Below are 25,237 nucleotides of genomic sequence, written 5' to 3' on the forward strand. Positions count from 1 at the left end.
CCTCCCCCCCAGGGGTGGCTGAAATCCTGAACAGGAAGACAAAAATTACTGCAGCCTGTAATCAGGAAGTAATAATGAGATGGTATTTCAAGGGCATTATTGTTCCTCCAGCTAACGTTTTCACAACATAGCATTTCATCCAAGCACAAGCTACATCCAAAGAATGGATTATAGAATTATGTTAGGTATTCCAGAAAGGAGGAAACATTGCTTGATATGAAAAATTGAGACACACACACACACACACACACACACACAAATAAAGCCAATATTAATCTTATTGTCTAGGAGAGATAATTTCCCAGTGCCTTTTTTCCTTTTCCTTCTTCTGTCGTACCTGACCCCTTCTGGCAAAGCCTCCAAGTTACTACTGGGGTAGAAATGACATATGGTAACAAGGGGGTCTGTGGAAGACCTACAGCATCACCTTTAAAGAAACGGGATTCTAAAAAAGAGACGCTTCTGCCCATTTTCCCTCCTTCCAAAAACCAAACGCCATAACTATCACGATTTCCAACTGTAAGAAACAATGTCAGGCAGCTGTGTTTCTTCTAAGTGCAAGGAAGAACGTTACTTCAGATTTCATTTAAACCATTTCATTTCTCCAGGGCTGTGTCTATTTCCCTAATAAAGGGGCTGCACCTGTTTGGAGGCAACATATATATAACCAACCCCAAAGCCCTAATCCAATAAACAGTTTCTTCTTGTTATGCTAAGGTAGAACTGGGGAACTATGAAATGCTAATGTAAGTAAGATCACAGTTCAGCAGAACCCTAGCGGAGAACCTTGTTCACTCATAACACAAAGATCTAAAATTCCAAATGGATCACGTAGCCTTGTTTTGGAGATCAGGATCACAACACAAGGCAGCTTTGGACATCAAATGGGATCTTTCTTCCTAAGCTTGGAATACGCTGAGCAAAGCTGCTGTGCTTCTTCAGTAAAAGCTGTGCTCCCAAGAGTATTTCTGGGCACCTCTGGTGGACCTTTTTTCCCCCCAACTATGATGCCAGAAAAAAAAAAAAAAAAGACAACCAGGAAGGTATATATTACTTGTTTTTTAGTAGCCAGAGTAGTTTTCCCCATTTAGATATTTCCCTAGCTAGTGTTACACTAGTGAAAAAATGATTGTTGGTGAAGCACATATAGAATCGGTGTAAATTGATAACCCACTACCTAATCTACACTTCCAGGTATTATAGTATTATTATTATTATTATGACTGATAAGCAGGACCTCTTTATTCCAACGCTATACACCAATGAATTCCAAATGCTGAGGAGCAAAAATTCTGGTCCTGCTTGCAAGCTTCCCTGGGGTGATGCAGTAACCACCATAAGATGGACCTCTGGCCTGATCCAAAAGCATTTTTCTTCTGCCACGCTAGCTATTTGATATCACCCTGTGCCTCAGGAGAACAAGAGTGCAAGAGAGAGCTCCTAATTGCCTATTCTGCTTACAAACTTTCCATGTGGGGTACAAGATGCTGGACTCAACAGACTATTGGTCTGATCTACCATAGCTAAGAAGGAATTTCTACTCCAGAACCTGCCCAATGAATAAGCCACCATGTCAAACGCGGCCACCATTCTTGCACTGCTTGAAGCTTCACCTTGCACAGGATGGAGCTGCATGTCACCCCCACCCACAAGCCCCCTTAGCCTGGTTTTGGTCAGTTACAAGAGAACCAGTTCAAAGTGCTGATCTTCACCTTGAAAGCTTTATTAGTCTTGGAATTTATATTTGGGAAATGGCAATCTCTCCCTCTAGGATCCCACATGACAAGAGGCGCTGGCACTCTTGCTGTCCTGGTTTTATCTATCAAAGCATTATCAGTGTTGGTGGTGCCAGTTTGCATGAAAATGGGAAATTATGTTGAGAAAGGGGGATTGCTAAGGAGGGCTGCTGCAGGGCTCTGCATGTTTGAGAACTATCAGCCCAATTCTTTGCCAGATGCCAGACTGCTGGCAGGTGGAGCTGCTAACTAGGGTTTGGACCTCAGCCAAATGCATTTTCAGTCAACAAGGGGAAGAAGAAAACAAATAACTACGACAAAAAAGCAGAGGGGGCAGGGGCGGGGGTGCCATTGTCTAGAGTCACTAAGCAAACCTTTCCATGAAGCTGGGTTTCATTTCAAGGCTGTAAATCTTGAAGTTTCTCAAGGAGGTTTTGTTGAAAAAGATGTCGCCAATTAAGCCTGCAAGAGAAACAAGAGGAAATGCTGAGCGGGGCAGTGACAAGGCTGATGAATCGCCTTTCAAAGGGGAGGAACGCTGGGCTGCCAAGAACAGCAGCCATCCTCAAAAGTGGAATTAGGGCCCGCACAATCCTTATTCCCAAAGGCTGAGAAATGGCCCGCCCTGTATTTGGGGACTCTTTTGCTCCCACTGCTGCAACAGCTCCATAGCAAAGGGAATTTCTGTTCTCTTTCCTTTTCCCCAAAGGGAGAAAAAAAAATGCAGGTAATATGCAAGGTTAGTTCTGCTCCTGAAATGCAGTGACTTTTAGAAGCATCAGATCAACATACATGTTGTGGCACCTGCCCTTTGGAATAAGATCCCCCTCCCCTGAAATCCGTGTGGCTCCCACCCTGTTGGTGTCCTGTAAAGCCTTGAAGACCTGCTTCTACTCCCAGGCCTTGGGGTGAGGCGGAGGGGGCTCTTTGCTGGGTGTGTCTGCTATTTTTGTTGTTGTCTGTACATTGTGCCCGGATCCCATCTTGATTTGGGTTTATATTGGTTTTTATGTTATTTGTCAGCCCAGAATCAGTTGGAGTTGGGTGGCATCTAAATCAGTCAAATCAACAAACAAATCAACAAATAAATAAATGCAAATAAAATTACAAGTAAATAAAATAGAACCAAAACATTTCTTGAACCTAAAGGCTCAAGGTTGCCCAGTGGAGAATTTTAATTTTCAAGATGGAGCCAAGTTAGCCAGTGCTTCCACATATCTGCTACTCAGTCCAGCTCAATCCACAGGATCTAAACAGAACATGAAGAAGACTGACAGCCAAGGGGTTTCATGTCTTAAGCGGAACGAGACAAGGGATAGTGTAGTCATGCATTCAGAGCAAAGATGCACCAAATCAGGCATTGTGATCCAAGCTGTACCCAAATCCCCAACTGGAGAAAGAGGTTCTGGTCTCCTGGCTCCTACTCATCACTTTCCATTGCAAACATTACAACTGACTGAACAGTAAGTGAGGAGATCCAGAGGAGTGAAATAGCAAATCAAGTTATGCCTGCTACTTACTTTACAGGGTTTTGAAACGAGCAACTGCCAACTATCTACAACGCAGAATAAGGGCTTAAGACATTGTTTCCAAGAGCCTTTTCTGTGGAGGAATCCTGGCTGTGGCAGACCCTCTGGTCTATTCTTTGTTAACCCTCGAAGGACAGAGTCTATCCTCGCCCTTTCAGCCGTCCATGGGCAATTTGGTGCTGATTCTAATCTGCTTGCTCTAGAATCTGGTCCAGTGTGGTGACTGGAAAGGGCCACTGAGTCCAATTTCTCCTGCTGAGTGCAGGAATTCAAATTTTAGGGTTCCTGGCAGACTGACGTCCAGCCTCTGCTTGAACAATTCAAGAAGGGGAGGCCCCAGCTCCATAAGTCACTGGTTCTGCTGCTGAGTAGCTCTTATTATTAGAATTTTTTTCATGACATTCAACTAGAATCTGTCTTCCTGGAACTTAAATCCATTCTTCTGTAACCTGTTTGCTTGGGTTTTTCTGTGTAACACCCTTTCTGGTGTCTACTGGAAGCATTCATACAACATTCTGGGCATAGAGTTTTAATGTTGTTGTTTTAAAGCAAGGAGCATACAGCACAGGCAAAACCCCATGTTGTGAAACACTGAGCTGAGGATTAAAGTAATGAGAGCAGGAAAAAGCACAACTCACCTTTCCGCTGGTTATTCAGATTAAGCCCATAGTTCACTCGCCCACAGTTCTCTACTAAGATCTGGAGCTGTCTATATCCCTACAAGGAATGGGAAAGAGAAGAACTAAATCCAAGAAGAAGGAAGCACAGATGTTTGCAGAAATCTGGGTACACAGAGAAGCCCTGGGGTTTACCGTCTCTAGGAACAGTGCCTACTCTGCAGCTTAGAGAGAAGACAGAGGTACTACTTATCCAACCAAACTGTCTTTATCCTAACACATGTAAAAAAAAAAAAAATGCTACATCTGTCTTCACCTCAGCTCTGCATGAGCACTCCCTCTTCCAGGACTAACATTCTTTAAGGGCAGAATAGAAGCTTTCTGTACATGGCATGGAAGGCCTGGTAGCCATGATGTCTCTCCACATCCCAACGGCTCCAGAGCAGTTTTGTGGTGGAAAAGGGAATCAAAGACCCAACTGGATATCAAATAAATGGATCAATGGATGAAACAATCAAACCCAGGAAATGGGCCAGATTGATGGCTGAGCTGGTGCACAAATTAACTATTTCATCCTTTGACTATTTTTCATATTGCACGTCTCTTTATGCTCAGGGACTAGGATGGGTTGCTATCGTATTTTGGTTTTAATCACTCAAATTCAGGGTGTTTTAATCAGTAAACCGAGCAGCGAACTTTTAGCTGATTAGTTTTGGGGACAGGAGTAATTAGAGATGGGGATAAAAATAAAAGTTTTTTTTTGCCTGTAATTCCAACTGCTTTTTCTGACTCCTCACCTGTCTGTTAGGAATGAACAGCTCCTGTATGTTGTAATCAAGGTGACCAATATACCGAGTATTAACAAACACCTGCATGAAAAAAACAAACAAGGCCTCTTTTAACTTTCACGAAAGACAGGAGATTAGAGGAGGATTTAGAGACTGTAACAAGAAGGGAGCAGAAGTACCTGGTGAAAATCCCAACTGTGGGATTCTGTTCCAAGCACTGGTTGTAGTCGCATTATTATAATCATTTGAAAAGATTATAGAAACAAACAGAATGAGGGAAAATTATTTTTTAAAAAACTAGATTATTCAACCTCAGTGGTTACAGATAGCAGGTAATGGGCATCCAATTGTTTGATAAAAAGACAAATATTTTCTACTTGTAACAGATTCTGTAAATAGTTACACCAAACCTTTTTCTATATTTTTAAAGCTTCAGTAGATGGCTAGCATTCAAACTAAGCTCCAGGGATCCCCAAGGTCCCTCAACAGCTAAAGGGTGGCTTTTAGAAAAGGGTTTAGACAAGGCAGTCCATACTAAATATCAAACTTCTGAACTCAACTGGAGATCCTGTGTGCAATGTTTATTATGGCCAAATGACCAGAACAACTGAGACTCATGGGAACAACTAGAGAATCTGAAACTGGAGAAGGCTTGTTTAGGCACATTCATGGAGGACAGATCACAAAACTTTGGGGAAATCTCTGTTTCTGAGGCCAGTATATCTTTGAAGGTCAAAATCTTGGGCACCAATCAGGAAGGCAAGGCCACCTTCTTGGGGAATTGTATTGAGGAGGCTGTTTCCAGAGGCATCAGGCTGCCCTCTCTTAGACCTATTTCATCAGCATGGTTTCACCTGGGTCCAGAGTGGAACAGCTTGGGATCCATGAAGGAGAGGGACACAAAGATAAAACATAGTGGGTGTCAAGGCTTCATGGCAGGTAGTGCAGATAAACTATTCCCCAATCTGTGTCTCCACACAGACCCCCAAACCTTAGACAAATCGATTGACTGAAGAGGATTAGGAAGCCATACATACAAAGAAATATTATGTTTGTTTATGTTAGTCCTAGGCTTAAATCCTGGATCTCGTCTCACTTTTTCATATCTGTGAAACTGCTCATGTCTTGAATTTGAAGGTTTCTGCCATCTATCTCTTGTTTATCAGCTTATAACTGTTGATTCCCAGATTGATCAAATTCAGGGGACTGTTAGGTAAACAACTAACTGCAAGTTCTTTTGTTATCAATGAAAAGACCCACCAGTTCACAAGGCAGTTAGAAAGAAAATAAAAAGACATTTCCATACTTGGGAGGTATTGGTTTGAGATGGGAAATCGTTCAGTTGCTGGAATTCTTGTAACCCCATCACTTTCTTCTCAATAAATCTTCCTAAAGAGACTCTATGAGAATTATGCTTGGAAAAGAATCACTTTCAATTTTAGGAAGCTGCCAAGAAGTGGACAGAACCACCGCAATCCAAATCTAATAGTCAATTTGGATTGCAGGGGGATATAAATGTAAATGTTCTCTGGTGTGAGAAGGAGAGATTCCTACCTCACCAGATTCAACCCTTACATTGGGTCACCAAATTCAACATATGTTTACTCCAAGCAAGTCACCTTGATCCAAGGGTAACCTATAAATTAACTAAGATCTAACCAGCTTTTCCCTCCCTGATCCTTCAGAAGAAAGTAGCAATCTAAGTCTTGCACACCCAACTTCACCTGTGCTCGGTCTCGGATGTAATCACGGGAATACAGAGTTCCTCCGCCAAAGATGACAGTCTCATAGAGGGTGTAGCCAAAGGCCTGTCCGTTGCCGTTATTCACTGGCAGGTTCTCCATGTTAATGGGGTATTCTGACTTCACAGGCTGCAGAAGAGAAACCAGAACAGGATCCTAACAGCAACTGCTAAGAAATACGTTTTTGTCTTTCCTTAATGGGTTCGTGAAACAGACGCATCTCAATAATAAGGTAACAACATGATGATAAGGAAAGAAATGAAAAGAGTAAAAATATAAAACAGGTAATGTGAAGTAGAGTTAGCTTAACACCTTCACAACATCTCCTCTTCTGGTGGAAAGATTCAAATCTGTATGGATCACTTTGTTCATATCAACAGAGATCAAATCACATCAAAGCCTTGGCTAACGTCTGGCTTCATGCTTACACATAGACCTGCCTTAATCCCTTGACACCTGAAGATCTGTGATCGATTCGCACATGCAAACACTGCAGGCACCAAGCAAAGCATTAGGAAGGCTGTGATGTCAAATGCTTGTTTGCAGGAGCTAAAACAAGCAACCAGATTCGTTCTGAAACACTGGACTGAGAGGCAAACAGTTTGCATTGATAAGCTGAATATTGCAAAACTTAGAAAACTAGGCTAGTTGTTTTCCCAAATGTCACACAAAATCATCTCTCAGGAATGTAGAATTTTCCTTCTGCTTGCTCCAAAAAAGGGATTAAATAACAGACCTGAATGAGAGGATTGAGGACTTGTTCAGACATGCATGTTTAACCTTGCAAATGACTTATCAAGCCATTTAAGACACGCAGCCTGCACATTATATCTGCATATAAATATAGTGAATCCGTTTTAAGTATGCATGATCAACCAATCTCACACCAGCATCTTCAAAGCCCAGTGATATCCATACACTTAGATTTATTCTGAGATCTTTAATGATGACCCGGGCTGTGATTTGTGGTTTGTTCACATTCTCATCATTACAATCTGAGAACATTCATCCCTGGAGGATGACTTACCTCGATCACTGACGATAACAATTCCCACAGGGAGATATACTGCTGCATCAGGATTGCCCCATATGATGCTTTATGTAAAACTACCGGAGGTGCAGGGAGAGGAGTCTCTTTGGAAAAGTAAAGAAAGAACACAGTTGAGTTCAAGCACTGTATTGGTGGAGAAATGTCTCAATTTCCCAAAATAGTTATTGGCTTGATAAGAGTCTATTTGGATCATCTAAATTAACTATGAGAAGTAACACATTCTTCAAACATTTGGAGGCTTTGATGCTGCCTGGAACACTTTTATTTCCCTAAAAAGGCGTCGGGGCATCCACTTCCATTATTCTAATTGTCTTAATTGGCTTTGCTGTAGTCCACAGGTGAGTATAAAAAACAGGTCTGGTTCCAGGTGTGGGGCCATTTGAGAGAGATGGGTCCCTAATCTCCAGCTCTTCCTCCTTTCCTGCTCTTTTGGCCCCACATGTGTAACAGCTGAGGAATCTCCTGAGGGAGCATGCAGGAAAAAGTGGTCAGAGACTCCCCGGCCACCCTGGGCTCAATGCCTGGCCTGCCCCAAGACACTGGATCTGCTGTCTGCTCCAGAGAATCTGTCAAGTGCTTTCCTGTGGAAACTTTCCCAGACAGAAAGCAGCCATTTCTGGAATGGCTCCCCATGTCTCAGAGTGAGGTAGTCATAGCAGGTGCAGCCCCATGGTCCTGAGCCAAACAACTCAAGAAAGAGCAGGGAGGCCAAGACTGGCTCAAGATACTTTGCTGCTTAAGCAAAGAACATGATGCCATCTCCCCAGCCTAGGCCCACGTACAACCAAACAACTGGCAACCGAATCTTTTACCCCTCTGCTGGTGGAACAAGACATGCTTAACATGCACAGCCCCAAATGGGAGGCTCTTAAACTAAATGAGCTGTTTCAGTTCAGTGCCGGAGAACCTGTCTTTGGTCTCTGCATTGAATGCCCAGCCAGAGGGAAGGACCTAGTTGATCTCCAAAAGTTAAGCCGGGTCAGACCCAGTTAACACTTAATGGAAGAAACGTCAGGGCTGTTGGCTGGACTGGTAAGTTGGAAGAAACACCACCACCACCGTGGAGGAAGGCTATGGCAAAACACTTCTACTGTACTACCGAGAAAATTCAGGAATTTGTTCATAAAGTCATCCAGAGTAGAGACTGACTCAAAGGAGACTTTACTTTGGCCTGCTCTGGAATAGCCTCTTCACAGGATCAAAGAAAACGCTTCTCTACTGACTGAGACTGGTGAAGGAGATGAAAGGGGGATATTTACTGCCCAGGGAGAGTCCTAGAAAGAAAGAAAGAAAAGGACAGGGGAGAAAGGAAGGAAGAAAAAAGAGAAGATGTCCCTTCCTTCCATCCTCCCTCCCTCCCTCCCCCCACCACTCTTTCCAATCAGCATTTGCTTCAAGTCCACCAATGCTGTTATTAGGGCTCACGCCTTTCCTACTGCCCTGAGGTCACCTGAAGGGCCATTTCTACCACAAAACTCCTACCTCCCCTTCCCCCCCACCTCGGAAAGCAGCCCCAGCTAATCAACAGAATGAAGCTACATGAGGAGCAGTAGGGCTCCAGCATCCACACCAGGGGGAGCCAGTTTTCAAGCTGGGTTCCTGGGGTCCCCATCAGTGTTTAGAGAAGGCAGAGAAGCTTCTCCTGTGTTGATCTAATTACCCAGAATGCCGGAAAAAAGCTTGCGCAGTTTGAAGTACTTGGCGGTGTAATCTCCAGACTCAGTCAGCACAGCATCATAGTCTGCAAACACAAAAGTAGAGCAGGAAGAGGAAGAAACAATGTTGGGTCCAGCAGGAAAGCATAGCTGACATACTTTCTGGGTGCACATCATGGAAATCACTACAAGAATGTAACATACACACACAGGCTGGGCTCACACAACCCACTTAACCAGGCTAGGAACAATCCCAGTGTTGGCATTCTCACAATATGCTAAGCTTGGATAGTTTTAACTGAGGTTAGTCTTTGGGGGTTAAGGTACTGTTCCCATCTGCCCAGTTGGTCAGTTCACGGCTCAATGTGAATTATGAGAACCTAAAAACATGAGTTCATTTAGTAACCAGATAAAAGATGATATAGAAGTCCAGCCACATACTTATAGGCTGACTTTGGGGGGAAAAAACTTGAAGAATCCTAATTCAGCGATACAGCGTATGCTCCACATTCAAAGATCTTTGCTTCATTCCCTGGCCTTTCTCTTAAAAGGAAGAGAGGGTAGGTGAGGTGAAAAAATACTCCCCAGACATGGAAAGCCATTCTCAGTCAGAACTGACAATACCGGGCTAATCCAAATTGGTGTAAGGTGGCTTCTGAAGTTCTTAACCTCACAAGGAAAGTGGGTGACCAGTAAACCCTCACTCAGATTTTTATAGAACTAAGTAAGAAAAAGGACATCTAAGACTGCTTATACTTTAATGCAGTGTTTCTCAACCTTGGCAACTTTTAGATTGTGTGGACTTCAACTCCCAGAATTCCCCAGCCAGCATGGCTGGCTGGGGAATTCTGGTAGCTGAAGTCCACCCATTTTAAAGTTGCCGAGGTTGAGAAACACTGCTTTAGCAGATTCCTAGCTTGGCCAACCCAGAACTGTCTACTCCAGCATTACATCAACTAGAAGCTCTCTAGAAGGCCAGGCTCTGATAACATGCTAGACTGAAAACTTGACTAAGAAACCACAACTCTTCTTTTCCCATAACATGCTTGCAAAAATGAACCATATTATGGATTACTGTGATGGCCTGATTCATACCACATTATAAGACAATGGCTGGTTCTCATCATAACCACAAACCACCAATAACCCAATCCAATTTTTAGCTCACCTTAACACACTGTACAAACCCAGGCAGTACGTTGGAGCGATTCCTGTCATCTCTAGAAGCAACGGGGCTTGGTGGAGATTTAAAACCGTTCCCCTTTTGACTTTCATTCCAACAAGGTATCAGTGACACCACACTGGTTGTTGTATGGAACTCCTGTAACTTGGCTAAATCACCAGAGTTTCAGGGAAGCTCCTCCTTCTAACCTGGGACTGTTCCATTGCAAGAGTTCTCCTAGCTGGGAACTAAGATGCCTCTTCTGCCTTGACCTGTCAGCGTCCCTTGCAAGCCAGGCCAAATCGGCCAATATGACCTTACCGTAGCTGGTGATGGTTGACTTGTACTCGTCAAAATGCAGAGCACCGTTCATGAAGCCAAAATTGGTGCCACCATGGAACATGTACAGATTGATGGATGCTCCTGAACTGATGACATCTTCAACCCTTTCCACCATCTCTGCAGAGGGAAGCAAAGGTTCTAGTGTGGCGTGGAGCTGGCGAGTGCAGGATGTTATTATTGGTACAATTATTATTTTACTTTATAACTTACCTTTTCCTGGAGGAACCCATGGTGGTGTATGTGGACACCTCTCCTCATTTTATCCTCACAACAAGAACCCTGGGAGATAAGTTGAGCTGAGAAAGAGTGATCCAAAATCACTCAATGAACGCCTATGCTGAACTGGAGTTCTGAACACGGGTCTCCACAGCCAATTCCAGTACCTTAAGTGTTACACTATTTCGAAGAAGAATCAGCAAACACTCCTTCCAGAGGGCAGGCATGAACTGGGCTTGCGCAGAATGTTGAAAATGGGGCTTTGCTCTGTCAGGCCCAGCCCATGCTTGCCCTCTGGAATGACATCCCCCTACAGACCTCTAATTGTATGTGAGAAAGTCCCTGGGAGACAGGGCAAAGAAATGCTGCCTAGAGAATGATTGAATAAAGAGAGGGCACAGCCTGCAGTTGCATAATGGGTGGAGAAAGAGGTTCAGAAGGGACCCTCCCTAAGTTCTCAGGCTGTAAAGGAGACGGCGGGAGACTTGCAAGATTCTGTTAATGTAGCATTACAATAAAGTAGAATTAGTTCATCTGGTCGTGTTTCCTGTCTGGTCTACCTGGGAAAGCTGACAAGACCTGTACTGCCACCGTTAAAAACATGGTTGTTTTCCCAAGATAGTTGTTGATTCCCTACGACTTTTGGCTTTTGGTGATAAGCATTGGTCTTCTGGTCAGCTGTATCCATTTTTTTTTATATATGTTGCTTCCTTTTAATTGTAAGCCAGAGTCAGGTGGCCCCAAGATTGAATTAAAAAATAAATGCCTGAAAGTAACTCTCACTGAATTACTTCCACTTACTTTGCATTCAGTCTTTTATTCTTATTCAGTGATTACAACTCCTACCGCAAAGGAGACAAAAAACAGTCCATTCTTCTTGGAGAAAACAATACCATTTTCCCTTCTCGGTTTATATATTCATATTGAAAATTAAAATTATGTTGTTGAGTTTTTGTTCCGCCATCCATTTTTCAGTGCAAGACGCTCAAGGTCTCCCTTGACAGCTTGAATTAAATGAACTGAAATATCTGAACAATAAAGGGGCAACTGGCTATATTTAAAGGAGTCATAAAACCTTAGGAGAAATTAAAAGCTTGAAAACATTAAAAATAAATGTAGGTTTTTTCCCTGGGTACTTAAAAAACAAATCAGGTTCAGTGCCCAGCAAAGACAAGTAAGAGAAGTTTGCAGCTGAGGCACTAATACCAAAATGGCCTTGTGATCTCAGAAAGTTGAAGCGTAAATAATAGAGGAGAATAACCTGTTCAAACTTTACACTGGTAATTGGCAATAACCAGCTTAAATATATACACATTTAACATATAAGCCAACATGATCTTTGATAACACAAAGCTATGCCATGAGACTACACCTGCAGATCTACGTCTGCTTCTTATTTGGAGCTGGGAATGATAATTAAAATAAAGAGGGGAGGGGGTCAAGGAGTCAGGCAGAAAAGGAACTGCACCAGCAAACATGGCAGAATAGCAACTTACCATCTGCGTCAAAGACGTTATGAGGTCCTCCCCAACTATCAAACCATCCAGTCCAGTACTCCATCACCATCACTGGCATGTCATGCTGGAAAAGGGCAAACACACCAGGTAAAAACATGGTCTCTTTTGAAGTTCTCTCTTAGGAAGCCCAGGACGATGTCAAGCTTTATGTCAAGCAACACAATACATTTTGACTCTACAACCATTTAACTCTGCATTCAGGAATTTCTTGTAGCAGAAGCTCTCAAAACCAACACAGCAAGAGGAACTGCTTTGCTGCAAACAAGAATTAAACCAGGTACACAGAAATCTGCTAGTGCAATACCCAGAACTTAAAGCTTATATGCATGTCTACCAAATGCTCCAAGGTTTAAATTCTGGGCCTCTTCTTCTTGCCTTTTTGAATCAATGGAAATTGGGCTCCCCTTCACAGCCTTGGATTAGCAAGCACAAGTTCAATGTGACATAATGGTTTTGCTTGATCTGGGAATTTCTGGTTCCTGCCTCACCAGCTTCATTCCTTACAGCTTTGATTACCTGTGGCTTTCCAACACCCTAAACCATATATTGTTTTAGATTTTTTAATCCCCCCTTTATTATTTTTTATAAATAATTCAAGGCGACGAACAAACCTAGTAGTCCTTCCTCCTCCTATTTTTCCCATAACAACCCTGTGAGGTGAGTTGGGCTGAGAGAGAGTCACCCAGCTGGCTTTCATGCCTAAGTCGGGACTAGAACTCCCCACCTCCTGGATTCTAGCCTGGGGTCTTAACCACTAGACCAAATTGTAGCCACTCTAATCTGAAACTGGAGAAGCTGAAGACCAAACATGCTGGCTGGGGAATTCTGGGAGTTGAAGTCCACATATCTTAAACTCGCTGAGGTTGAGAAACATTGGCATATGGTTTACTTGGACTGAAACAGAGAAGCCACTGGAGAGGGGAAACCATAAATACACTTGTCTTGTATCTTGCTGTTTTTTTTAAAATTTAAAATTTAGGTATTAGGTAAAGTCTGTTCACTTCACTAGTGCTTTTGCAGTCATTTTGCTTGCAAGCTCTGCTCCTTTTATTCTGCAGTGTTATTGTTCTATCGTATTTTACATTACTGGCCTGACTTGTGTTAATAATAAAAACAAGAAATACACTCAATTCAAGAAGGCAGATTTAAGCCAAAGAATAGGAGTCTTGAAAGGGTTAGAGAAAAACAAAACAAAACCAAACCATGAATTATACCTAACAGGACGCTTCCCTCTGCACCCAAAAATCAATACATGGTAGATTTAGCCCTAAAGCCCTATGATCTGTGGAATATTTAGGACTCATCTGAAGACTGTTTATGCACATACAAAGATCCCTCTTCTACACTTCCCAAGAAGAGTGAGATCTCACAGCTTTCCAAGGCAGCAAACTACAAGCAGCTTTACACGTATGGGAAAAAGAGATGATTGGCAAGATACTCAAAGTTCATCTCCAACCGACTTCCTCTTGCCACACTGCTTGTGCCCAGGACCCAGAATGAGGAGAGGCTGAGATCAGTCCATATGTCCTGCTTCTTTTCTACTGTAACCAGCAGTAAGAACCTACTGCCACCAATCTGACACCCCAACTCCAAAAAGGAAATGATACACGCCACCCCGTGCTGCCTGTGAGAGTGTCTACCTTCATCTTGTTTCAAAAGAGGTTAGTAAAACTTTAAGGCAGTGTTGTCCAAACTTGGCCACTTTAAGATGAGTGGACTTCAACTCCCAGAATTACCCAGCCACCCATGCTGGCTGGGGAATTCTGGGAGTTGAAGTCCACTCATCTTAAAGTGGCCAAATTTGGACAACACTGCCTTAAGGCAAGAGTGGGGAATTTATCTGGGTTTGGTGGCTGCATTTTGGCTTTTTTTGGGGGGGGGGTCTCTGAGGGTTGCAGGAGCATTGCCAGTGATACACTGATGTCATCAGGGCTAGTGGGTTTGCTGGGTTTTGCGGTGGCTTAACCGACCCATTGCATCCCTTATTTTACCCCAAATCTGGGTAAAATTCATTCTCTTTCTAGCTGGCCAAGCTACTGGCAATCCCATATACGGAAAGCTGATATTCTATACCAGTGTTTCTCAACTTTGGCCACTTTAAGCTGTGCGGACTTCAACTCCCAGAATTCCCCAGCCAGCCACACTGGCCAAGGAATTCTGGGAGTTGAAGTCTACGCAGCTTAAAGTGGCTAAGGTTGAGAAACACTGCTCTATACAGTTAACAGGTAAAGGTCTCCACAACCTGTCAGCATTGAATAGTGCTACAGGCAACCTAAGTTTGGGGGTATTGGGAGGGTGGCTATAAAGTTTGTCCCTTGCAAAGAAGGACTGGATCACTAGTTTACAGCATTAGGTGAACTCAGTCATTGGGATTAAGTGAACCACAGCATATAGTATCATGGGATATGCAAACCCAACCAATAAGATTTTATTAAGAAAATCAAGGCTTGATACAATGTGTGAATTCAGCCACTGACTGGATTCCTACAATATCCTGGTTTTAAAGTTTATTATTTTTATGTTGTACAGACTCCTGATTCGATGAGGGCCAGGAGTTTAGACAGTAGAACAACCCATGGCTGTACAACCATGACATGCTGTGCTCCCATTTAACCAACTACAGTTAGCTTCCAGTTTTGGACCCCCCAGCCTGTGTACTGAGTTTAGGCTCCAACACACACACACATACACATAATCAGTGAATGAAGGGAGCCATAGGGGAGTGCGCTGTGAAAACACATTAAGTATAATTGAAAGCCTCACAGCCCAATGATTGGATTCACGTGAGACAATGAGCCACCAACTACTTGACTGCATTTTAATCTAGCATGTTGCATGAACTTAGTCTGCTTTGTCGCTTTATGTTCCATGTGTGCCATAAAACCAGAATATGGAGGTGGTCATGGTGAACCCCAGGTAAACTACATATAATTCCCTTGATCTGTGATTATGAAAGATGTCAAAGATTGGCCAATCTGCTGACTTCCTTTACTATGAACAGATCATTGCTGGCAGAAGCCACCCATTTCTTCCACTGCTATTTCTGGACTTCTCCAGCCTGCTTTCCAGCCATCTGATTTCTTCTGGATTGTTGGATTTTTACTTGCAGATCCTTCTTGGGAAGGACTGTTATGGCACACAGCTAAGCATAAACTGAAGACAACAGTTGGAACAATGACCAGAGAACTCTTGGTCTGGGATAACTGTACTATAGCTCAGAGGGCAAGAGAGGTTCTCTATCTCAGTTGGAGCCTAAACTCAATACACAGGTTCTCTATCTCAGTTTCAGAAAGGTCCTTCCTAGCTTCCACCATGTGCTTCAGCAACCTATAAGGAATTTGCCTGCCAGAAAATCGAAGCTGCACTTCCTCGTCTCCTCTTACTAACTCTTTTTCCCTTGAACTGCATCAACAATTGCTCTGGATCAGAAAAAAATTAGCAGCCATTCAAATATGTTAAGCACCGAAAAGAAGTAAACATACAGCTCCTCCCGCAAATCTAGCTTCTGCAGGAAGGATTTGACGGTTCCTCCCCAGTAGCTTTGTGACAAGAGGAACAAAATGTCCACCAGCCAGGTTTGTTTCTTCTACACAGCCATAAAAGAGACACAGCTCGCCCACATCTGCTCCCCAGATCATAGAGAAAGGGAAAAAGCCCTCAACATAGGAACCGTTCTATTCTGACAGACTTGCTTTTAATCGACTTCTGAATTATTCTCATTTATTTATTTATTGTACTGCTTCACTCAGTGGACATTAAGCTGCCAGCTCTTGCCTGCATATTTCCAGCCTGGGTATTATATTTCCTTGGTTGTGCTGCAGCAGGAACATTGGTGTGTGTGAGGGGGTGGGGTGGGGTGGGGTGAGGGACCTCTTCTCCCTATTTTTACTTCCATTCCAGCAGGTCATCACAAGAAATTTAACTTTAAGTTATACTGACCACCAGGAGGCATATAAAACACAATGTAAGAGTTGCATATCTGTCTCTTTGAAAGTTTAAGGGAAGGTGAGCTGTATATACCATTCTGATAGATTAATTGGTGCTTGAATTTGCATTTTTTCCTCTTTCTTCCCATCTCTTTTTCTTTGAATGCTGTATCTTTCAGAATCCAAGCCTACAGGCCAAGAACTATAGTTTTATTGAGCTATAAGCCACTCTGAAAGATTTTCTGGGTGAAGAGCAGAGAACGAATGCTTCTTTAAAAAAAAAAAAATGAACACAGAACATGGGGATAGTGATTCAATGAGAAAGGAAAATGGCTTTTATACATTCTTCACCTCCAGATCCTGCACCAAGAGAGGGTTCAACCAGCTTTTCAGTTGGTTATTTACTGATTGTTGACAAGAAGGATAAAGGCAGTCCTCCTCCAGCACATAAAGGAAATATATTTACCGAAGCCAACCCTGTCTGGATATAAATTCTTTGGGGCACAATTGGGCAGTGACCAATGATGGGTCTCTAATGACCTTTTTTATTTTTGGCTGCAGAAAATGAACCCCAAGGAAACCCATGAAGGATTTACGTTCAGAATGCAGCGGTAAATACAGTGCTGTGAACCAGAAACCCGGCTTTCTTGCACTTGGCGCCCTCCTATTTTTCAGACCATAAAACGCGTAACAAGAGCATTAGAACATGAGCTCTGACCTTGGGAAGTGTCCTCCTTACCTGTATTTTGCTGAGGGAGGACAGGAGTCCTGGCTCCAACTTCTGAAAGTTAATAGTGGCCAAGGCTGTTGAGAAAGAGGGAAAAGGACAGAAAAGAGAAAGATTTCAACTAGGCTAGCCAATTCACAGGGCAGCTCCCAGCCTTGGCTTGATGCCCCCAATCCTGCCATGTCATGGCCTTCCCACTGAGGGATCCTTTATACCTGCACCAAGGCATACTTTGACAAAAAATATCACAGAAGATTTCCAAACCAGTTGCACCTTTGAGGCAACCAGGAACAATGAGTTCACATGTTCAAGCCATCCCTCCGTGATGTACTTGTCATGGAACGGACCCAGGGAGCCACTCAGAGAAGCTTCCCGCTAGAAATGTGGCTGAGACTGACTCCAAGGGATCTAATTTGAGTCCTCTCTGATTTTTTCTCCCAGTTTATTTCCCTTGCTCCTTGGATACCCTACAGATTTAGAGCTTGGGGAAGGTTAAGAAAAGTCTCCTTTCTCAGATCCCCACTCCACAGTTATGATTTCCCCAACAGAAATCCCTATTAAGCCTAGAGGGTTGCAAGCTCCCAACTGCCAGAGGTGATGGTGGTGGAGGCCACATGGCTTCATCAACCCTCGTAATGCAGTTAAAGATGCTGGGCTGCAAATCACAGTGCTCCCTCATGATTCTTCCAGATGTCCCACCAAACTCCTAGGTGGAAAATGTGCCGGAGGCAGGGGTTTCTCCTGTCTGTGCAGAAAGGCAACATAAGGGAATCGATGCCAAAGGGGAATACGAGTAACCTAGCCAAATCTCATGGTTAAAATCTGCATACGTGCTTGCATGATCTTCAATCTCCCTTCCACCCACCTGCCGACCTGCTCTTTCTCTCTCTCTGTCACACACACACACACAATCCCTCCCATCTGAGCAACCTGGCCTGCCTACAAGCTGTGAGCAAGGATACCACTATTTACAAGTTGTGCAAGAACTTCAGGAGGCAATGCTTTTCAGAGGGAGGTTGCTACAAAGGGAAGATTAACTTCCAGAGCCGCTACCTTCCTCAAATGTAGCCCCTGCCCCCCATAATTAGGGTGGAGGACAGGGGGAGAAAGACTTCCCTTGAAAATGTAAAGTAATTTCCTGGTTTGGTATTCATGTTGAGGATGACCTACTGGCCCTTTATATGGCAAGTTAGCAAGGCTCAAGAAATAAGGGCAAGAGATTTGGATTCCAAGATGTGTAAAGAAAATCACAAAGGATTTGAGTGCAAGAATGTGGACAGCACTGTTAGCAAAATTTGAGAGTTTCTGACTCTCCCCAGTTAGGATTCAGTCCGGCAGATCAGACACGAAAACACCAGCTGAGATTTTAAAGTTTTATTGAAAGCAGGTCAATAGAGTCAGCTGGGGTCTCCCCTTAAGGCAGAGAAGAACCCCGATCACACCCAAAGAAGATGATTTTATACACGTTTCTTACAGGGAGATACAGCAATTAACAAATTGATTGGCTAAAATTGGCATAAATTTGGGATCTTCCTTATTATTGGGGGAAACTTATCTTCCCAATGACCTATTGGTTGCTAGTCAAAGTTCGGGGCACCCCTTTTGATCTTCTGATATTTCTCGTTTCAAGGAATGCAGAGGTATTACCAGAGCAGCTAAAGGGTGTTCTGAAGGCTAGCAGATTGGGGTCACTTCCTCCCCTATCTTTATGGCTTCGACACTTAAGGAGACAGGATGTCTGCCCAATGTCTTTCAACAATAACAGAAATGAGAGAAATGTGTGAAGGTTCATGAACATTTGTTTCCTTGTCATCAGTCGGCTCCCAAATGTAAGGAAATAAAGAGGAGAGAAACGGAGAGCCCTTTTTCATAAGATTTCAGCACCACAAGAAGAGATCCCAGCTGAGGGTTGCACCAAATACTTAGCATAGAGGGGATCTCAGTTTATGGAAGATCTTGGAGAGCTGCTGCCCTTGTGTGTGACACTATTGAGTGCTTAGAGGGCAAGAGATGAAAGCAGAGATACATCCACCATTGGCTACTATCAGCCTGCTCTTCCTGATTTCTGGACTACCTCAACAATCCCATATTGCTTGTATTCTGTAGAACAGCCTTCCTGAATATGCCACGCGCGCGTGCGCACGCACACGCACACACACCATTATGTTGGACTTCGACTGAAGTTTATGGGAGTTGATTGATTCATGTCAAGGGTACCATGTTGGAATAGGTAGATAGATCCACCAAGCCCAGCTGCTACTGTCTCATTTCTGGGTCACTGAGTCCTCAACATTTGTTTTTCAAAAGGATTGGAAGGGCCTAAGGGTCACAGCAAGAAGTATTTTTAGCTCACCCAAGGTCAGCTGCTTAAGCAAGGTGGGAGGCTCCCATTTTTCCACCCTTAATGTGCCACTGTTATCAGAAACAAAGTGCAGGGGATGGGCTATTGATTCGAAGCAGAGCACCACTCTGCATGTAGAAGGCTCCGGCATCAGTAGCCGTTAAAAGGATTTCTGGCAACGGGGCTGTGAATCAAGGTTTAAGATTATATTGGCCCTCCCAGCTGGACTGGATTACATGAGATTGGATGGCCCCTCTCATAAAGCAGATGCAACGGTCAATTCCCAGACTGACAGAGATTCAGAAGATGGTTATATAAACCATCATCTGCAAGCTCCTTCTTTAGCAAGGAAGAGACCCTCCAATTCACCAGCTCATGGAAAGGCAGCAGGAAAGAAAAAAATCCACCTTCAAGTACTGTACTTTGACATATATTGACTGTAGATAGGAAATTCTGTAGCTGCCAGAACTCTTCTAACTCCATCCCATTCTTCATAATGAATCTGCTAAAGAGACTGTGACAACCCTACTTGGGAAACATATTACAGTGTTTTGGGTTTTAGGCAGATGCAGAAGAATCTGACAGCAGTGTTCATTCAGAACCACTAGTGCAACACAGAAGCACTATTTTTAATAGACCAGAAGGACTAAAAGCTTCTTTCCAAAAGGAAGATCTGATGCAGCACAGATATGAAATCCAGGGTTCAGAAATTTGTCTGGACCCTGAAAAGTTAACTAGGCAGACAGCAGAGGCAGAACTGTACCTAAACCAACCAAGATGGCATCTTCTCCTTGTGGGCAACTTCTAGCAGCAGAGCACCCTTCCTTTTCTCCTTTTTTCAAGCCTGCCTTTTATGCACTCCTTGTGCATTCTCACAGCCACCTTGCCTCTTTGGCGGTTGTCATCGCATCACTCAGGGCCCTAGTAATTCCGCATTCCTGATTACTTGACATGTTGACTCTAATGAGCAGTTTGTTGTGACATCTGAAGCAGGAGCTGGGATCAAGACGTTCACATCGTACAAGTCTGCCGGAATAGACAACTCCCAACAAGAGGGTGAGTGAGCAAGCGAGTGCTCACAGGCGGTAAACACACTCGTGCAGAAACGCAGAACAAGGCTCAAATGCTCCCCCACCCCCTTCCATTGTCCCCGCCACAAGAAGGGAGAGAGCGACTCCACATGGACAGAGCAGGGAGTGGCAGAAGGAGAAATATCTTCTGCCAGCCTACTCCAGGGACAGACTGTGTCCTCGGTGCTTGCCTTTCAAAAGGGCAAACGCAACAGGAAGTTTTAGGAAGGCAGGAATTGCAGATGGTTCTGCTTTCCTGGAAGCCAGGAGAAGCTCAACACTGGATTGTGCAAAAGATTAATTCAAGAAATGACATGTTTTATACAAAGCCTTTGGAAAGAGGCCCAGGTAGGATGCTGTGATTTGACAGTTTCCTTAGAAAGGAGATGGAGATGCTGATGCACAGATGTTCTGTGCAGCCGGTCAACAAATCCATCTCAAGAACCGCCTAGTTGTTGTCATTATTATTATATTTTTATTCCACCTTTTCTATATATATAACTCAAGGCAGCAAACATCCTTAGTATTCCTGCTTCCTATTTCCCCACAACAACCCTGTGAGGTAGGTTGGGCTGAGAGACGGCAGCTGGCCCAAAGTCACCCAGCTGGCTTTCATACCTAAGGGAGGCCTAGAACTCACAGTCTCCTGGTTTCTAGGCCAGCACCTTCACCACTACACCAAACTGGTTCCACACAAAGCAATTATGTGCTATAAATGGCCTTGGAAGATCTTTCTTGGCTGCCCTCATGGACAAAGGCTGATAATCTGGTGATGGTGAAAGGGTCTTCTCTGGGGAGGCACTCCGACTGGGGAACATAAGCTCTGGGCTGCTCACCTGGAGCCCAGTTCTGAAACGCTGCTGGCCTTAAGCCAAAATGTCTTATTCACCCCAAGTCTACCTGCTACATCAATCTCATGCTACTATTTTCAACAGACTTTTTTCCTCCACTTTACTGTGGCTTCTTCTGTCTTTCTAGTTCTTTTTTCTAACATTGCTTTGCATCTTCAATGAGTATAAATGGCCAAGTATTATTTTTTAAAACAAACAAAAAGAAGAAATAGTTTATTTTTCAGTGCATGGATGAGGAGTGGGAAAGGGTTATTCTATGACCCTGGAAGAAGCAATATTAACAATGCAGGCGCCCCCCCCCCAAAAAAAACAATTGTAATTGTACAATTATAAGCGGATAGTCAGATTCCACATCAATGTCCCCTTTTGCACAACCAAGTCAGGCTCTGAAGACAGAGTAACCTCCACCCTTCAATTTCTTTTGCCTACCAGTTTGAACCTCTGAATGTGCCATTCTCCGTCAGTTCTGCCTATTCACATTAAATCAAGCCCTCGTATTTGTAAGGTCCCATTTAACAAAGCAAGGCTGAACTGAAAGGTTGCAAAAGACGCACCCTGTACATAAGCAAAGGGTGCTTTATTTCAGAAACCAAAAAGACATTTTTGCCTATCATACATAAGCCTGGGAAATGTCAAGGTTTTCAGCTGCTCTGCTCCACACGTCTTCAAATGGCCAAGGCTGAGCGACGCTGTTTTAAACAGATAAAGATGGTCCGCATTGGCCAAAGAAAGGACCAGGATCATTATCCTCTTGGGCCATTCCTATTGCGGCTTCTGACCATTTCAGCCTCTGGTTTGACCCTCCCTCTGCTACTTGCAGAGAGGGGCAAACTCTTAATTTTCTATCAGAGCTGTGTGATTGTTAAGATGTTCAGAGTTAATCTTATCATTTTGATTAGATTTAGTGAAGTTCTTTCTGCATATCTGATTGAGTTAGTCACCTGAAGCATACTAATGGAATGAAAATAGTTTTAATAAATCAGCAGGCAAAGACACACCCACACATTCTGGAACCAGGCCATATAAATTATAGACTCATCCTTCATATGCAGTCCCCATAAAGTAAAGAAAAATGGACATAACAACAGGGCATCAGAAACCACTGGCAGCAGCAGACGAATCTAGGACAGTCTGGCAATTCTAAGCATTATATAACCCAAATGCTTTCTTGTTAGGCTCACAAATCTATTCTACCACCACCAGGACTAGAGGCTTTATTTGGCAAAGCAAGATGAAACAAAAACAAATTAAGTTTTTTAAATTCTAATCAATCAACCATATTTTAAACCGAAAGTCAACTTCTAGATGGGAATACAGTTCTAAAGATTTCTAGACAATCCTGTTGGGGTCCTAGAGGTCTTGTGTTTATGCCCTCCAGAATCTTTTCTCTGCTCTTATCAAAGCAAGGAAGGCTGGGCCTATCTATTTTTCCACAGGTCTGCAAGATTTAAAAAACAAAACAAAACAAAACAAAAAACCAATATGTTTTTCTCCAAAGGAAAGAGATTGTTAGGAGAAGAGGAACTTCTTTAAAAAACAGAAATTATATAGATTGCCTAAAAAGCATGAGATTGATTTTCAAAAAAAGGTTAACAACCGAAGGCCAAAGAACATGAAAGCCAGAGAGGGACCTGGGAGAACCAAAGCTGGGGCAAAGCTAGACAGTGAGATACAGCAAATTAGGGGTAACAAAAGTGTGGAATAGGCAACCCCTAAGCATCATGTGTGAAAGGTCATGTCTCAAAATATCCCCTAGGAGAGCCACAAATTCAAAAAATCCTTGAGCACCAACTCTGACCCCTAAATAGAGAAATAATTTCAAAAGCTTTCCATTGCATACAGATGTTTTACAGCACTGCTGGTTATTCACATGCACTTAACACAAAAAAAACATGCCACTCTTTCGTAAAATTGTAGCAGATACCCAGTACAATGGCACGTTTTTTATCTCGGCCACAGCTTTGCTCCAGTCATCCCTTCCCAGAATACCACAACGTACCTCCATCTACAAAGCCGGTGGACAGGCCATCTTTATTATCTGAGGTCACCAATAATTCCACCACCTTCCTGCTCAACAGGGCCTGCAAGAAAGAACGATTACCATGCTGGAGTTCAGGTCTGATATCCTGGAAGAAGCCAGTGTCAGGAACAAATTGAGGCTTGAGGGGAGTTATTCTTTCAGGGACCAACAGGATTCTGATCCAGATGTTACAAGGATCAAGACATGCTGGAGCCAGGGCTGCACCAGGAAAACATCTGCTGTTGATCATGATACTTCTGATATTATCCCTGATCAATCCAGAGGCCTCATGATTTCCTGACAATCATTACAAAGGAGACTGTGTCTCATGCATCCTTTTCATGTTAATTTCAGAAGCATGTACCATAAATGTAAACTAGGGTTACAGATCCAGGCTGCAAAATTTCAGACAACCACAGGGCAGCTGCAAAGACATTTCTGTATTTCGCAGCGGTCAAGATTTTTGTAGTCCAGCTTGAACAACTAGACAGAAAACTTGGTAATACTAAACAGGTGAGAGGATTAGTATCCCATTTAGACTTTGTGGGAGAAGAGGAGTAACGAGAACCATCTCCTGATGGTGAGATGTGGAAGAGATCACAAGTGTTATCGATATTACATCTCCAAAAGATTTTTTTTCCTCTTCCCACTACTAGATAATGGTAAGACCTCAGAGGAGAAAATAAGAGGCTTGCTATGTGATTCCTTTAAATGAACACCTGCCAAGAGTCAAACTTCAGAGAGAAGGTGACTAATCCCATCAATTCTCCAGTCGCCTCTTTGCAGGTCAGAAGAGCCTTGTTATAAAGGCCCAGGTTTGCATTAGAAGGGCAATTTGCACTTAGTATTACGAGAACTACCAGAAAGATGTGTAAAAAGTGTGAGCGTGAAGGAGGCGCCTTCTTTTTGGAGACAGATGCATTTGCACGTTGAGAAGCCGCAATTCACAAACTGTGCAGCAGGAAAGTTGAATGTGGGCAAAGACTTGTAAAAAGGACATTTAACAGGAGGGAGATTTAGAGGAGTCAAATGGACTATTGTATCAGGTCACTTTAAGACTGCTGATGGACTCTATCAAGTTCTTTGGGATAGCTGATAAATATAAGGACTGCAAGCTAGTACTGAAGGGGTTAGTGACTGAGGAAGAGTAGTGATTATTAATAGGTCATCGTATTGCTGTATTATTTCAGTTGCAGCAACAATATCAGAGAGACCAAACAATCTTATGGCAAAGTAGAAAATGGGTTGGTGGGTGGGGAAGGAAGGGTCTTGTAGACCCCAAACTACTGTTGTTTCTGAAAGTGTATAGTGCAAGCCAGACAGGTAACCCCTGGCATTTATGCCTCTGCAGCAGCAAAGCTTTTCCACCAGTTAAGGGAAGAGGGTGCAGCCTGAGGAGGATTTGCCAAGCTAAAACTGATCATCTCTCAGCACCAGCCTGCCCAGGACATGGACAGGAGTGTGCACAGTTCTCTGCTGGGTGAGATGACAGAAGGAGGCATTAATCAAATTAGCCGGCCTGAGCTTCAGATTACCGGGGTTTACAAGGCAGCTTCAATCTGGTTTGCAAAATAATCTACAGCAAAGAAGGCTCTAAACCTTTCTACAGGGCCAAATGTTCATTTCATGATTTTCAAGCTATTTGTTTTAGAAGAGCAGAGCGATCTCTTTCCTTTCACAAGAGAGCACAGGAATCTCTTTAACAAGGCGTCACCATACCCTAGAGATGGAAGGAGCCACTGAGTCCAACCCCTGTTCCATGCAGGAATCCAAATAAAGCACCCCTGTCAGATGGTTGCCTGACCTTCACACAAGCACATCCAGAGCAAAGGAGGCTCCCATGTCTTCCAGTAATTGGCTCTACTGCTCTTAGGAACTTTGGAGTTGGGCAAATACAGTACAGTACAGTACAGTACAATACAATATAATTCTTCCTACCATTTAACG

At 43.3% G+C, this 25,237-nt stretch overlaps 1 protein-coding gene across 1 annotated transcript in view; it reads right to left on the reverse strand.

Annotated features, from left to right (window-relative positions):
- LOC103063259 (beta-galactosidase-1-like protein 2) overlaps positions 1-25,237 on the reverse strand; it is a 46,384-nt gene that overhangs the window by 7,049 nt on the left and 14,098 nt on the right. The window contains exons 7-16 of the mRNA XM_088139021.1: positions 23,270-23,351; positions 17,021-17,085; positions 12,335-12,419; positions 10,602-10,739; positions 9,124-9,204; positions 7,440-7,546; positions 6,395-6,541; positions 4,680-4,751; positions 3,904-3,982; positions 2,111-2,198 (exon numbers count right to left, since the gene is read on the reverse strand). Coding sequence (XP_087995147.1) covers positions 2,111-2,198; positions 3,904-3,982; positions 4,680-4,751; positions 6,395-6,541; positions 7,440-7,546; positions 9,124-9,204; positions 10,602-10,739; positions 12,335-12,419; positions 17,021-17,085; positions 23,270-23,351 — 944 coding nt within the window. The remainder of the gene's footprint in view (positions 1-2,110; positions 2,199-3,903; positions 3,983-4,679; positions 4,752-6,394; positions 6,542-7,439; positions 7,547-9,123; positions 9,205-10,601; positions 10,740-12,334; positions 12,420-17,020; positions 17,086-23,269; positions 23,352-25,237) is intronic.

Source organism: Python bivittatus, unplaced genomic scaffold, assembly GCF_059951505.1.
Source record: "Python bivittatus isolate LINGU-HERP-01145 unplaced genomic scaffold, Pbiv_v1 ctg000320_np1212, whole genome shotgun sequence".
In the NCBI taxonomy this organism is placed as follows: Eukaryota; Metazoa; Chordata; class Lepidosauria; order Squamata; family Pythonidae; genus Python; species Python bivittatus.